A 15,780-nucleotide genomic window follows, 5' to 3' on the forward strand; every position below is an offset into this window, starting at 1 on the left:
AACCTTAACAACTCTTTTCTTATAAAGCATTCTTGAGTAAGTTCCGGTGCCGACAATAGTGGAGTCTAAAAAAGATAAACAAACTGCAGAAATTCTAAGACTTCATTGAAATTTTTGAATACTTCAATTTTGGGAAAAAAATTCGAATCAAAAATTTGAATCAATCCTGTGCCAATAGTTACACTTTCAATGTTTTTCAAAAATTGAATACATAATAGAATTACCATATTTAAATCATAAGTAAGGATGTCGTTTTGTCCCCCCGGGGGTTGATTGCGTCCCCCAAGTGGGGGACGCTGGGGAACAAAAATTGAGAAGCTTTGTTTGATGAAGTCAGAGTCTATTTGTAAAGTGTCAAAATAATTATTGATTACTGAAGTTCAAATATTATAATATATACAGCACATTGTTAATATTTAAAATACATTTATCTAGTTTTTGTTGAATTTTCTTGCATTTTCAGAGAATTGATATTTAATTTTTCTTAAATTTTAGCTCTATGAGCTTTGTAATGACATGATTTTGATTTTTATTAAAGGTAATATATTAATCATTAATAAAATCAGGAAAATAAATTTCCCCCAATCCCCCAATCCCCCATGGGGGATTGGGGAACAAAAAGTGACGCTCTATGAAGAGTCGATGAAAGGCCAGGAAGGGGCTCTGTTGTTTCTATTCCAGAATTCAAACCCAATTTACTGTTATTGGTGCTTTCAGCCTGAATATTTACATAATTTAATTTTTGAATCAGATGAAAAACTAAAGCGAATAGTAAATATCAGTATACATTATTAAGATTTATAAAAACAATACATAATTAATGCATAAATTATAAATTGCATTTTTCAAAATTGGCTTAGATATAACATTTTCATTAAAATATGAACAGCCTAAGTCATGATTAAAGAGTTATCCATTTATCAGACACAATAATAAATTATCTTCATATATTTATAATTTTTGACACTTTACAAATCATTTTTGACGCTTTACATGTCCCCCAGAGTTTGAAAATTATTTGGTCGAGTCCCCAAATGTCCCCCAAGCGACATCCTTATCATAAGAATGTATTTAAGCCCCATCTGACTTTAATTCAAATTTCCGATAACTCCATTGTGGTTTTACGGGCCTAAGTGCACTTTTAAGAGTGAGCGAAACCCAAACAAAAATAACATATAAGCAAGATACGTATTTAGGACATATGATTAGAATTGAGCTAACCACGCAAGTTTTGGAACAAACTGTCATCAAATTGCGAGCCGAAATTTTTATTAGCAAAAAGAATGGCAGAAATACAAGATAATACGCTACAATGAAGATTGTGAATAGTTTAAAATGGATTACATTACTGTTATAATTCATTGAACTATCGAGTGTGGTAGAATTTACGAAAAAGTGACACATAACCTTAAATTTCCAAACACTATTTTTTGATTGTATTTTGTTATTTATATATTTATATATATATGTATATTTATATATATATATGTATATTTATATATGTATATATTTATATATGTATATATTTATATATGTATATATTTATATATGTATATATTTATATATGTATATATTTATATATGTATATATTTATATATGTATATATTTATATATGTATATATTTATATATGTATATATTTATATATGTATATATTTATATATGTATATATTTATATATGTATATATTTATATATGTATATATTTATATATGTATATATTTATATATGTATATATTTATATATGTATATATTTATATATGTATATATTTATATATGTATATATTTATATATGTATATATTTATATATGTATATATTTATATATGTATATATTTATATATGTATATATTTATATATGTATATATTTATATATGTATATATTTATTAGAAACTGCTTCATGCTATGTTGAGTATTGTTGAATTGGAAACTGCTTCATGATGCATTGAGTATTGTTGAATAATTTGAAGTAGTGGTTTTTGAAATCAGCACCCCTATGAGAGCGCTGGCGACCGAAACACCACTAGTAAGATTGTGTATTAGAAACTGCTTCATGCTGTGTTGAGTAAGCTTCGATGTCTTTGTAGGATAGCTTTCTGAGAGCGAAACAAGATAGTGTTGAAAAAAAATTTTGAAAATCTGAGAGACTGTGCAAGAGCCAACGACCAAAACACTACCAGTAAGATACAGCAGTAGTAGCTGCTTCATGCTGCATTGAGTATTGTTGAATAATTTGAAGTAGTGGTTTTTGAAATCAGCACCCCTATGAGAGCGCTGGCGACCGAAACACCACTAGTAAGATTGTGTATTAGAAACTGCTTCATGCTGTGTTGAGTAAGCTTCGATATCTTTATCAGACCACCTTTAAATTAACCACTCACATTCTCACTGTGGTCCATCTAAAATTTGTAAACTTTATGACATAAAATTATATTATATGCAGGATCCCACCTATTACTTAATCTTTTTGGAATAAATGTTTTATAATATTTATCGATTGATTGTAATTTTTTGTATAAAAAAGTTTTTTATTTATATTAAAAATATATTCGGTTAATGATATTATCTTATAATTTGTAAATAAATCTAGTAATAAAATAACTTTAATAGTTGGTGTCACTTTTTCGAAAATTCTGGTTTTTTCTTATAATTCATTGAACTATCTCAAGTAATTGATTTTGTGTAAAAGAAAAACAAGCTAACACTGATAATTTATAGCTATTTTAGTATAAAAATGAATAAGAAACATTAAGTAAAATAAAAATAAAATATTATTTTTGGTCAAACTTTGAATCACGATTTGTAACGGTAGATCCTTGGAATTTCATAACAATTTCATTGTCCTTGCTACCAGAAAACGAGCATTTATCGATGGTAACTTTAATATTTATAGAATCAATTGCAATTGAGTTAGTTTTTGTCTCGTATTTATTATCAATGAATGTGCATTGCAAAAAGTTGACATTTTGCTTTATATGGAAGCAGCAATAAGCTCCACCACGAGACATCGCTCTGTTCCTCAAGAATTGGCATTCTATGACGTTTCTTGTGCAAGGCTCGCATGAGTAATCAAAGAATCCGCCACAGGCCATAGCAGAATTCTTTTCAAAAATCAAATTTTGTAATGTGCCGCCAGTTCGATCCATTCTCATGGCACCAGTCCATTTGACGGCTGTATTTCCTGTAAGGTTACTGTTGCGGACATTTGAATCACCCTTTTCTACATTTGAGTCTAAATTAAGAGCTCCTGTGTATTGAGCTGTATTTGAAGAAAATCTGTTGCCATCGAGGGTGATTTTACTGCAAAATAGAGCTGAAATAGCTCCACCAACTTCAGCTTTATTTTCATCAAAAATAGAATTGCGAATAATAAGGGAAGTTCCATTTGCATCGATGCCACCGCCTGTGTATCCGTTGCACTTTGTAAATGTAGCTGATGAAACAAGCAGCATCACATCATTGGCCTTCTGAGTTTCATGATATGTTTTACTCTCGAGATCTATATTAGAAATTGAGATTGGAGCCTTAAGTATGTTTGAAAATAGCACTCGGTCTACGTTAATATTTGATTTAGCTCCAAAATTCGAGATAATATGATTCGTGAATTTGTTAAAAGAGCTCATTCCAAGCTTGAAAGATGAGATACTTGATCTTCTCTCAATTGCCAATAGTGGGCTTAAACTATTGGCAGAACGAATAGCGAGATTTAAGATTGTTGTGTTAATTTTTTAAAAAATGAAAAGTGTTTTGAAACCAAAAAGATTTTTATTTGAAGATATCAATATAGGCCTTAAAACAAATCAAAGTTGTCGCTTTCATTTTTGAATTTTCTCCAAAATTTTTCGGATTTTTGAAAAATGAAATTAAATTTCTTTATTTTTTCATTCTAATTTTTATTTTTACTAATATTTTTGGAATTTTAGCATATTTCCAAACGCATCAACATTAAACATATTATTGATTCTTTATCAAATTTATTATAAATTCAATGTTTTCAGTTTTCAAATTATCAAAACTGTAGAGTTTCGATGTTTCTATTCGACTATTTTAAACAACTCAAAATCCATAATAATAAACTTTGTTCCATAGCCATTCATAAACGAAACAGTATAAATTTATAACGTACAGCAAAAAATGACCTCGCGTTTAACTTCGTCGCGCGCTCGTCCGCCGACATCTTCCCGCCCAATGTCTTCAAGGAAGGGAGCCGGCTACAACTCGGACAGCCTTGGAACATCAGGCGGAAAGAAAGTAATTTCTCCACTTGATCATGTTAGAGATTCGTTTGCACAATTCATTAAAGATACTAGCGATTCGCCAGAAAACAAACTCAAGAAATTTAAGAAAGATATTATGGATGCTATCGTCGCTTCTTCACAAGCTTTAGCCGCTGATCCACCGGATCCACAGCTTGCTCTCACAAAAGCTAAGGAGGCTGAGACCCAAATGAAGGCTCTCCAAGATTTCATCACATCCAAGAACGTTGAAGAATTAGAATTTAAGACATACAAATATACAGTTTTAATGCAACTCGCAGATGCATATAAGGCAAATACCAACTACGATGAAGCCATCCACAGATACGAGAGGCTCCTTAAGGACCATGAATATCCTAACCAGTTCATGGCTTACCTTGAGATCGGAAATATCAACATGGCTCTTGGCAAATACGAGGATGCTGTCAAGAACTACAACATGGGTATCAACTACCTTAAACCAGAGCATAACAGATTTAAGGCTCGCTTCAACCACGCTTGCGGTGTTGCTCAGATTTGCTTAGGCCAGTACCATCTTGCTCTTTCTTCATTTGAAACAGCTATGCGTGTTGACCCATCCATCAAGACAGGCTTCAACCTTGTTCTTTGCCACGCAATTTTATCATCAACAGAAGATATGCGCGAAGCTTACAAAGGATTGCTTGGTGTTAAGCCAGTTACAACAATTAGCGATCTCCAAGAGTCTGATGTTCTCGGAAATCAGCTTCACGTTGAACGCCGCGAACAAGTCAGATTAGTCATGCTTACAAGCCGTTTAGTTGCTTCCAAGAGCGACAAAGACTGGCAAGAAGCATACGATTTTGTACTTCAGAGGCTCAAACAATCAAAATTCCCAGAAGCAACTGGAGAATTCGAAATTGCTTACTCTCTTGCACATCTCAACCATCGTAATGCTGACAAGGCTATTGAAATCCTTCGCCAGATCAGAAAGAAAGACCCAGCTCTTATGGCTCTTGCAGCTACAAACCTTTCCTTCTTATATTACCTCGAACAAGACTACGAAAACGCCAACAAATACGCTCAAATGGCTCTTGACCACGATAAATACAACGCACAGGCTCTTGTCAACAAGGGTAACTGTCTTATGCAATCCAACCATGAAGATGAGGCCAGAGACCAATACCTTGAAGCTATTGGTGTCGAGGCCGACTGCGTTGAAGCCCTCTACAACCTCGGTGTTGTTTCTAAGATGATGGGCCAATACGAGGAAGCTCTTCAAGTTTTCGAGAAACTCAACAGAATCATTCCAAAGGCTCCAGAAGTCGCATTCGAAATTTCCGATTGTTACGAAAAGGCTGGATTTAATACAAATGCCATCGAATGGCTTCATCGTCTTATCAACATACAGCCAAAGGATCCAGCCATTTGGCGCCGCCTCGGTGCTATCTGGGATCGTGATCAAAACGAAGCCCAGGCCTTCCAATGCTATACCGAATCTTACAAATACTGCCCAAGTGACATTGACGTTATCCAATGGCTTGGCAGCTACTTCAGGAAGAAACAGTCATACGACCAAGCCCTCAAATTCTTCGAGCGCGCATCAGAACTTGCTCCAAAGCAACCACGTTATTTAATGATGGTCGCTTCATGCCACAGAAACATGGATCAGAAACAGGAAGCACTTACAACATACGAGAAAGTCATGCAGCTCGATCCGAACAACAAGCAGTGCTTAGAGCACTTGATCAAGCTGACAACAGAAATGGGTTTGTCAGCAAAGGCTGATTACTACCAGCGCCTTTACAAGGATCTCATGGAGAGAATTGCTATCATGCAGCAGGAAGAGATGGAAGCACAACAGCAACAAGGACAGGATGACACACCAATGGGATTCCAGCCACAACAGTTCGGAAATGATGATTTCAGAAGACCTCAAGACAATGTAATGAATTTCGGAAATCAAAGAGAAAATGTTGTCGCTCCAGATCTCAACGTTGATGCTAATGCTAATGGAATGGTCCAGAATGCTCGTGCAGGTGAAGGTGATGGAAACATGTGGGATGATGTCGATATCGATTTACCAGATTAAAAAATAGCGTATTTTCTTTTTGATAACCCTTTCTATTTTTTTAAAACATATATGACTATGTCAAATTACTAGTCTTTAATAATGAATTTTCAGAAATTTTCTTTCTATTTTCATAATTTTTGATCTTATTATATCCACATGTATGTGAAACATGTTACACAAATCCGTCCAATATGACAATATCGTTAAAATCGATACTTTATCCGTATTATTTTTGATATTTTGCAATTATTACTCACTGTTTGGGATATTATCAGATTATGCTTACGTGTAATATTTTCTACTTACATAACTATCATTTACTATAAATTAATTTTATGTAATATATTCATAAAGTTTTCTTATGATATTATGAAATTATGCAGCAATATAGTATGATTGTTTGAATTTACCCTGATACAGGCTCAACAAAGATTTCGAATTTTGAACAAAAAATTGATGAAAAAATGAAGGTCAGATGTAAGAAAAACAAGCAAGAGATGGAATTTATAGCTTAAGGGTAAGTTTATCTCCAGGTCCGAAAAGGCTAATTCGGATACAAATCAAATCGTAACTTCTTGCTAACTTGTCACTTTTAATTTAAAATGATCACCACTAATTCATCTGTTTTCCACGGAAGGACAGTTTTGGTTGGTGATTCTCATGTCGGAAAAACATCCATGCTTAATATGCTAGTAGAAAAAGTATTTAATCCACTCGAACAAGGAACTGTTGGCGCTAATTATCAATTATTCATCAACGATATTGAAGGTACACACGTTGAAATGCAAATTTGGGATACAGCTGGCCAAGAAAAATATAAATCTCTCGGACCAATTTACTACAGAAATTCACAAGCTGCGATTTGTGTTTATGATCGCACTAGTCGCGAGTCCTTTAACGACCTTCCAGGCTGGATTGAAGCGTTTGTAAGTGTAGCCGGTATTGAATCGATTATAGCAATTGTTGCCAATAAGGCTGATATCGAGGAAGTAGAAGTTTCAGATGAGGAAGCTCGTGAATGGGCTCAGAAGAGTGGATACCTATTCTATAAGACATCTGCTAAAACTGGCCAAGGAATCGATGATATGTTCGCAGACTTGGTTAAGAAAGTAGTTCAGAAAGGAATTGCACAACATCGTGCGATTAAGACACCAACTAAGGCAAAAGAATCATCTTGTTGTTAAAAATTATATGTTCACTTTAATCATTTTACTGATTGAAGTTTTGCTAAAATCATTACGCATATACGCTTCGTACATGTTAAGGAGCGAATGAAATAACATTAAAATAAGTATTAATTGATATTTTGATATAATACTTTAAATTCACTAAAAATTATGCTATCATCAATTCTTCTAAAGATATGGCTAAAATTTCCTGTTATATAAGTAATGATTTTAAACTGATATTTGAAAAAATTTTTCAACAATAAGGAAAAATATATTAAGAGAAAAGGATAAATATTGATTTACAGAAAGCAATGTTTAGATCAAGTTAATTTGTGCTAAATCGTTTTTCAAAAAATTATCGATTTTTGTAATATATAAAAAAAGGTAGTATCTTTACTCGTATTTCATAAAAGATGTTTAAGCAACGAGAGCAGAGGCTGTCTGGGCGTTGTACTTCCAGTTTGGAGCAAGAACACGGCGTGTCTTGTAGTAGCGTGTAAGACGGTGGATTCTGGACTCAATAAGGATAAGGCGGTACTTGCTATCGACATCGTGCTTAGCGTGTTCGAGGTGCTTGCGAACGTTTGTAGCCTTCTTGATGAGGTGATAAAGTTCTTCTGGAAGAGCTGGAGCAAGGCCGTTAGCCTTAAGGATGCGGAGGACCTTGACGCCCGTGACAGCACGGACCATACCAACGCCGTTGCGATCACGAAGGAGAGCGCCGATCTGGGATGGACGGACACCCTTCTTAGCATAATCGCAGATCATTTGGACGCATTTCTCAGCTGTGAGCTGGAGCCAGTGTGGAGCAGAACGGCGGAAGGGGCATGTTGAGGATGAGATACCCTTGCCTTGGGAGTGAAGACGACCCATTACGAAAGGACGGACAAACCGCCGACGATAGATTCAAAAATTATTTTCTTCGAAAACAATATAATAAAACATGTTCTTAGTAAGCATCCTAATTTAAAAACTCCAATTTCCAAAACTTGATGTTTTTAAATATTTCGCTAATGAATTATACACTAAAGACATTGGGTATCTTTTGCTTATAATATTTTTGGATGGTTGATTTCGAATTTCCATGACTCTAATTTACATGGCAAAATTTCATATAAATTCGAATGTCGAAATATGTTCCCAACCGAGATAATTATGACCGCGAAAAATCATTATCCTACCAGTGGAAGGGACGCATAGTATTTATTTCAAATATTCCACACCAATACAAAGCTCAAGAAATTATGGTTATCTGCAGACAATTTGGGCGTTGTTTCAGAGTTGACGAAGCAAAGAACGAATTAGGAAAACCTAAGGGTATTGCATTCGTTGAATTTGAGAAACATGAAGGCGCTCAAAACTGTTGTGAACAGCTTGATGGAGCTATTCTTTCAGGCAGAAACCTCAGAGCTGAACTTTCGGAATTCCCTCCACCAGAGCTTATCGAAATATATAAGAAAACAGCAAAGCAAAGAGCTGATATCGATTCAGGAAAAGTTGTTGTTCAAAGAAACATTGATGTAACAACGAGTTTAGTTGATCCTAATGAAAAGAAGAAAAAGGAAAAGCGAAGTTCGAAAGAAAAAAAAAGCAAAGAATCAGATTCCTATTCTGACTACTATTACGATAGCTACGATTATTCAGACTATAGCTACGACTATTCAGACTATAGCTATTCTAGTGATTCTGAAAGCAGCTGAAATTTCATTATTTATTTTTGTTTAAAACATTATTCTATAAACGCAGCCAATAGAACGCATTCGATATTGTTGTTACTTCATTTTGAATAGTTTAAATGATAATAATGCATGAAAAAATTCTGAAATTTTGAATTAATACTAGATATCTGTTATCTTCCAATCACATTCTCTTCACATATAGTATTTATAAATTTCTATGATATTCTTTTTCACAAATTCACTTTTTTTTTGAGATATATGAGATATCATTTGGAGTTTTGAGAGTTGAATGATATATGACAATATTAAGTAAATTTCTTTGAGAATGCTATTAAAAAAAAGAGATTTTTGAATTAATATACGAAGTTGATAACTCTAATGAAGTTTAGTTCTTCTTAGCAACTGGCTTGCGAGCGACACGCTTCTTAACGATCTGAACCATCTGGTGCTGGTTGCCTTCCATAGCAACACCAGCGTATGTGCGTGTGGCCTTCTTGCGCTGGGCACGCTTCTCTGTAGCAGCTGTATCAGCGACAGACTTCTTGTGGTCGTGGCGGTAGTGCTCTGTCCAGGCGATCTTACGTGGGTTGCGCTTGCGTTCCCACATGCGGAAAGCCTTGCGGGACTCGAAGGCCATAAGGTGCTTATCTTCACGGATGTGAACACGGCCGTGGCCAGCGTGGAAGATGTGTCCGGAGAAACCACAGATCTCTGTCTTGGTACTCATTTAAAAAAAAGGACCCGAAATTGAGAACTCTGTTTGGTTTTGCAAAAAATTGTAAACTTAAAAAGTGACATTTTTTATTTGAATGCCATCTCAGCAAATTGATGAAACGTAATCTGAAAATCATTCTATTATTGGGATTATGCCATTGAAGAATAGGATTCACTCTTTTTTTCTTTAAAATAAGGAATTATGACTATAAATCAAAAATTCTTACCTTAAAAGCATGAAATGAACATGTTGTTTAATCAAAACTTGTAGATGCAAGATTATTGACTTATATGTGAGTTGATAATCAATATCTCGAGGATATTCAGACAAAAAAATTGCCATATTTGAGTATTTGATTAATGATTTTGAAACAATTTGTTTAATGAAATAATAAATACAAACATATGCATGTTATAAATCCAATAAAAAGGTAGATTATCTTATTTTCCGTCAATTTCTTTTCTGAGCTCTTCAACATCGCTTTCTAAGTCATCAAATCTCTTTTTGAGAGAATTAACATCTAAATAGTGGCATTTACATTTGCAACAAGAGCAACATTTTGTTTGAGTTTGTTCAACATTTTCCTTTTGAGTTTTTTCTTGTTTCACCTTCTTATTATGCTTATTTCCTACATATTTAAGTGTATTATTTTCGGCAATTACATCAGAAAGTCGTGCTTTCAATTCTTCGTTTTCTTGTTCGAGTTGGTAAAGTTCTCTATGGAGTTGTTTGTGTGCTTTTGTCCAGTTCTTACCGTGCTCAAAGCATTTGCATGGTAAATTCTGGAGCTTTTCGATCTTCATTGCATCAACATGGTAACAATCTATTTGGTATAGTAATTCGTTTCTTTCAAGTATATCATATTGATTTTGCTCTGATGTGGATCTGATTTGCTTCTTCAACTCCGAGTTTTCACGCTTTAAAGCATCAATTGTGGATTGTAAATCGAAAAGCTTGAGTTTTAAGTCATAGTTATTCTTTTGAAGTTCAAAAGAAGACTGTTCTGCTCGTTGTTGTTTTGATTCTGCAATAGATACTTGAGATTTGTGGTATTGCAGAAAGTCTTCGCGATCCATGTATCTTTCCTTTAATTGCTTGTTTTCTTTTTTAAGGTGTTTAAGTTGCTGTTCAAGATCTTTTGACTTTTCGGTGCTTTCATAAGCTTGTTTTGCTATTGAGTTTTTAGTTTCGATTAAAGCCTCTTGGCACTTTCGAAGTTTCTTTTTCATGATTCTAATTTCAAGTTTGTGTTGTTCTAATTGCGCGGGTAGCCAGTCTGAAAATTCTTGAACTGTTTCAGGTGCATTCGGTAAAATTTTTCGTACTCCACCCATAATATTAGCACACATAGAGTTGTAATATTTGACTGGATCTTTTGAAAATGATATTCTATCAATAACAAGTTTCATAAATTTTCCAATTTTGGCTAAAAGATCATTTTCGTTCTTTATTTCATCAACAATAGCCGAGGAACTAAGTTTGTCAAGATTGAGAAACAGTCTGATTTGTTCTGCTGTCTCGTCAATGATATTTGCAATCAAATCATTCATTTTTGATATGGAGACCGTTTATTTATCTAAATTATACATTAATCCAGCAAATCACCTTACATTGCAATCACAATAAAGAACATATACTTGTTTTTAGCGAATTATTGAGTGAATATACTTTTTGCATTACAATATTAACGTAGTTCGAATATTTCCTTATATAAGAGCCATTGGAATTGAATACATCGATTTTTGTGATATTTTACTCGTATAACTATATCTTTTTATTGGATTTTTGAAATGCAAATAATATTTCAAAAAATTGGAAAGAGAAGCTAATGTATATGAAAATCAAAAATAATATCCTATTCAATCATTATCATAACTATGAAATAGCTCGGTTTTTAATTTATTTTAATGCCATCAGATCCCTTTGTCCTACCTACCAATGAATTTCCAAAAGTTAGAGCAAAAAAGCTCGAAAAACTTAATGCTCTCAAAGAAAAGGTAATTAACATGCTTCAAGAGAAAGGAATCGCAACAATTGAAGACGTTTTTCAGTTAACTCTAACAGTTTTCGAAAAATTTGTCTGGTCAACACAAACAATTGAAAGCTTATCGAGATACCTCATGTCTTGCCCAGAAATATACAGAATTGTGTTAAAAGTTAAAGATGATAAAGCGTTAGCTCTCTTTCCAGGCCATCACAAAGTTACATCAACTTCATTTTTCGTTTTAAGAAAAGAAGATCAAACAGAGGATCTCGCAAAAGCAGATGCTTTAATGGAGCAATTAACACAAGCGGCAACAAAGCATAAAAAGAAAAAAGGCGGATCTAGAAAAGCTAAAGATGCTCCACTAGAAATGATTGATCCACAAGAAGAAGGAAAAAAGCCAATAGAAGAGAAAAAAGAAGCGTTTACAGCAAAAATGGACAAAACTATTGCTTGTCATGCAACAGTTTCAAGAAATTACGGTTTTATTTCACAGAAACGTATCAGAGCTCAGTTAATTCATGATTTCATTGCGCGCCAATTTGCATATCATCCTTTTACGACCAAAGACTGCATTGACAACATGCCATTAAGCTTGTTTGCCGAAGTAGGTGGTATTGGAACTCTTCCGAAAGTTCTTCAAGATGAACCTTTGTTATTTAACGTAATCATCAAATGTTTCCCACAAACTTTCTTAGATAAGCTTGATTATTCACAAGGAATCCAAGAAATTACATCTCTTATGAAATATTTAACAGATGGTCAGAGATTTTACAAAATTTTCGATATTGACATGGATAAATATCAGTTAAACAGAAAAGCCATTATAACATTTCCACCAGTCTTGACAGCTACATTTGAACTTGGAAAACTTGAAGATATACCATTATTTTGGCAAACTTGTATGATTTTGGAACTTCTCGAACAAGTTGATCCAAACTCCAACGCTCTTTGGAAGAAGCGCCATTTATTACACTACGAAAGACCTACAAACTTGTTTATGAAGCCAGCAAAATATTATCTCAAAAAATACTTTACTCCAAGCAGAGTTGCTCAAGAATTTCCGCTTTGTTATTACCAGATTGAAGACTTTGTCAAGAAAATTGGCCTCAATTTGGCGTTTTTAGAAGGTCATTTAACACAATACTACAACACAAAGAAGGATGATATTGAGAAGCAGTTAACTCCTACTTCTGGACCTGTAGCATTATTCTGCAAAGGTGAGTCAGCTGATGGTCTTCAATTTCGGTTAAATCCGGAGTCAATTATCGATCATATTGACAAATCATCATTTACGTGGATCAAAGATGTTACAGCCCATGTTGCTTTAAACTATTTCACCTCTTTGTTCTCAGTTTCTCCGAAAGGTGCAATTATTGCCACTCCTCGTCGTTGGAACTCCATTTTAGAGCTCATAAAGGAATTTGGCAAGCCAACAGAAGAGGAACTTCATCAATTGGAGAAGACACATTCAGCTCATCTTTTCTCGATCGCATATCACCGAGACTACAGGGATCTTTACGACTACAACATTGCCACAGCATCAATCACAGCCCATAAGTTCCCCAAATCCTCAGATATCGTTGAATTAACAACTAGTGATTATAATTGGAGATACAACATCCAAAGATTGGGCTGGAAGACAGATAGTTCACTTGGAGAAGTCATTGAGAGGATGAGGATGATTTCTCTCTGCCCAAGAACCATTTTCAGAGCTTCTGTCGCCGAAACTCTTTTGACGACCATTGAAGCATCAAAAGTTGAAGAAGCTATCATATTTTTGAAGTTTTCGAAGTTCCTTTCATGTCCAGCTGATGAAGGAGAAGGTAGTGAATCTCCCTACAGGTTCTCCAAGAATTCTATCGGCGAGCTCAAGCCGAAAATACCTCTTTCTTTCTTCGGGGATATTATCCGCGATTTACAGACGATAGATACGGCCACTTATACAGACAGTTCACTTAATGGCAAAATTTTGAATCTTCCTGGTTCATGTTCTTTCTTAAGTTTGCCATCATGTGAAGCCAAGATCGAGTTGGCTGTTGACAGGATAATACAAGCTGAAGAGAACTCGACACTCTCGAAATCAGTGTTGGCTTTGCAAGACGACAAATCATTCGACATTTTCAAGATAAAAGTCGAAAAATTGAATCTTCCAAAAATCAAAAGTGAAGTGATCAATGCAAAAGATTACTTTTCTATGAGTAATCCAGCTAAATTAGACTACACAAGTTATCCAACAATGACATGCAACGCATTGCACAGAGGATACATGCAGTCTTATGTTGTTTTCTTCCAAGTTTTCGATGAAAAAGATCTCGACTTTTTGTTGGTTGTTCGAATGATTTATTCATTCGTTTTGTTCAAATTCACAAGAGGATGTAGTTTAGACGAAATCATTGAATTCTTTGGAGAAGAGAACAAAGAAAGGACAATAAAAGCTGTTATTTTCCTCGAAGAATATGATTTCATCACAGCTTTGAGTTCAACAACAGCAATGCCTCAGTTTGTAGTTGATGAATGCTCAAATCCTCATTTCGTTTATTCAGAAATTGATGAAAATTTTTCAAAAGTGAAGTCACATTATTGGACAGATATCAACGGAAACCATTCACCAGAACTGATCCTCAATCTTTCATTGACTGTTTTCGATGTAGTTAGACAGAATTCAGGCATCGAATTCCTCGAATTAAGTGAGGAATTACCTTCTGTTTCTTTGTCTGATTTGTTGATGATTGTCGATACTTTGGAAGCTGATGAATCGATATACACAAACTACACGAAGAATGACAGTGGTGATTTGTTTAGTGAAGGTTCTGATGTTTGTGTCCCGAGAATTCCAAATTATCAGTTTTTGTATGAAATTGGAAAAACTTTGGTTGATTCTGAATTCGTCAGAACAAAGAGATTCATCCATGCAACATGTGACATGATTAAGACTGAGGCAATGATATTAGAATCTGCATATCCTGCAAAGATGCATCATGTCATGGAATAATTTTAATTTTATTTTTTGTTTTATTGTAAATCTAATTTTTTTAAAAAAATATTTTTGTTATATTGTAAATCTGTAGTCCAATTTTCAAATTTTTTCTCAATAATATAATTTTGATTTTGATATGTTCGATTGGCGGTAATATGTCTAATGGATACGTTATATATGTTTTGTACTGCATGCTATTACACAGGTTTCTGCCAGTTAGAAAGAAAAAAGTTGCGATCTTTTACTCGAGTACTTCATTGTTGAGCTTTTTTCAGTACCAATAGCAGAAAGCATTGTTTTATAAGATTCTACATAATAACATCAGGGATTAATTTAATAAACTTGCTATTTTTAAAAAATCCAGATATTGGAACCATGATAAATTGTGTTACTTATAGTACACATTAAATCCAAGTCATATGATCAAAATTTGGGCGAATCACCTTCACATAGACCAATGACTTGAAAAAAAAAATTATAAATTAGGACATTTCTTAAAGATAAAGATAAATCGATGACCGGAGATAAAAGATATAAAAGGTTTTCTTCTTTATCCAGTGAGGGAATCGGGAATTTGACACAATAAGACCCAGAGTCCGTATCTTTGTTTCAAAATGATATTATTCTATTGTTTAATGCTTTATATCATTTTATACCTCATAAATATTTTTGGTAAAAAAGGGGGTTGGCGTCCTAAGGCGTCCTAGTGTAAATTTCTCAAAATTGTGATATTTACATCACATTTTTGAGAGGTTTATGGGCGTCCTAAGGGAAAATTGAATAGCTAGGGCGTCCCGAATTTTCATTCTAAGATTTAAATATATTATATACTTAAGTATAATACAAGCAATATAAAAATTAAATTTTTATTATGTTAACTTATAAGAAATTTTTTTGAATTATCGTTGATTTATTGTAATCTTTCCAGGCTATACTTTTGAAATCAACTTTACCTGTCATACGCATTAAT

The 15,780-nt window shown here is 33.9% G+C and overlaps 8 protein-coding genes across 8 annotated transcripts, besides 1 other annotated feature; 4 read left to right on the forward strand and 4 right to left on the reverse strand.

Moving 5' to 3' along the window:
* Positions 1–2,581: 2,581 nt before the first annotated feature.
* On the reverse strand, positions 2,582–3,863 carry TVAGG3_0814970 (pectin lyase-like family; the record flags this gene model as incomplete). Its single annotated transcript, XM_001330194.1, has 1 exon — positions 2,767–3,618. The coding sequence occupies one exon, from the start codon at positions 3,616–3,618 to the stop codon at positions 2,767–2,769; it is 852 nt and encodes a 283-aa protein (XP_001330229.1).
* A 271-nt stretch (positions 3,864–4,134) lies between these two features.
* TVAGG3_0814980 (intraflagellar transport protein 88-like protein family) lies at positions 4,135–6,368 on the forward strand (the record flags this gene model as incomplete). Its single annotated transcript, XM_001330193.1, has 1 exon — positions 4,184–6,301. The coding sequence occupies one exon, from the start codon at positions 4,184–4,186 to the stop codon at positions 6,299–6,301; it is 2,118 nt and encodes a 705-aa protein (XP_001330228.1).
* Positions 6,369–6,885: 517 nt separating this feature from the next.
* TVAGG3_0814990 (GTPase protein) lies at positions 6,886–7,631 on the forward strand (the record flags this gene model as incomplete). The annotated part of the gene is made up of 1 exon (XM_001330192.2): positions 6,886–7,467. The coding sequence occupies one exon, from the start codon at positions 6,886–6,888 to the stop codon at positions 7,465–7,467; it is 582 nt and encodes a 193-aa protein (XP_001330227.1).
* Positions 7,632–7,736: 105 nt separating this feature from the next.
* Positions 7,737–8,333, reverse strand: TVAGG3_0815000 (Chain N 40s Ribosomal Protein S13; the record flags this gene model as incomplete). The annotated part of the gene is made up of 1 exon (XM_001330191.2): positions 7,870–8,325. The coding sequence occupies one exon, from the start codon at positions 8,323–8,325 to the stop codon at positions 7,870–7,872; it is 456 nt and encodes a 151-aa protein (XP_001330226.1).
* Positions 8,334–8,576: 243 nt separating this feature from the next.
* Positions 8,577–9,152, forward strand: TVAGG3_0815010 (RNA recognition motif (rrm) domain-containing protein; the record flags this gene model as incomplete). Its single annotated transcript, XM_001330190.2, has 1 exon — positions 8,577–9,152. The coding sequence occupies one exon, from the start codon at positions 8,577–8,579 to the stop codon at positions 9,150–9,152; it is 576 nt and encodes a 191-aa protein (XP_001330225.2).
* Positions 9,153–9,483: 331 nt separating this feature from the next.
* TVAGG3_0815020 (assembly of large subunit precursor of preribosome) lies at positions 9,484–9,858 on the reverse strand (the record flags this gene model as incomplete). The annotated part of the gene is made up of 1 exon (XM_001314108.2): positions 9,517–9,858. The coding sequence occupies one exon, from the start codon at positions 9,856–9,858 to the stop codon at positions 9,517–9,519; it is 342 nt and encodes a 113-aa protein (XP_001314118.1).
* Positions 9,859–10,027: 169 nt separating this feature from the next.
* On the reverse strand, positions 10,028–11,424 carry TVAGG3_0815030 (uncharacterized protein; the record flags this gene model as incomplete). Its single annotated transcript, XM_001314107.1, has 1 exon — positions 10,287–11,396. The coding sequence occupies one exon, from the start codon at positions 11,394–11,396 to the stop codon at positions 10,287–10,289; it is 1,110 nt and encodes a 369-aa protein (XP_001314117.1).
* A 329-nt stretch (positions 11,425–11,753) lies between these two features.
* Positions 11,754–14,850, forward strand: TVAGG3_0815040 (uncharacterized protein; the record flags this gene model as incomplete). Its single annotated transcript, XM_001314106.1, has 1 exon — positions 11,754–14,825. The coding sequence occupies one exon, from the start codon at positions 11,754–11,756 to the stop codon at positions 14,823–14,825; it is 3,072 nt and encodes a 1,023-aa protein (XP_001314116.1).
* Positions 14,851–15,481: 631 nt separating this feature from the next.
* Positions 15,482–15,780: part of a mobile genetic element that runs on past the window's edge.

This window comes from Trichomonas vaginalis, chromosome VI (assembly GCF_026262505.1).
Source record: "Trichomonas vaginalis G3 chromosome VI, whole genome shotgun sequence".
Taxonomy (NCBI): Eukaryota; Parabasalia; order Trichomonadida; family Trichomonadidae; genus Trichomonas; species Trichomonas vaginalis.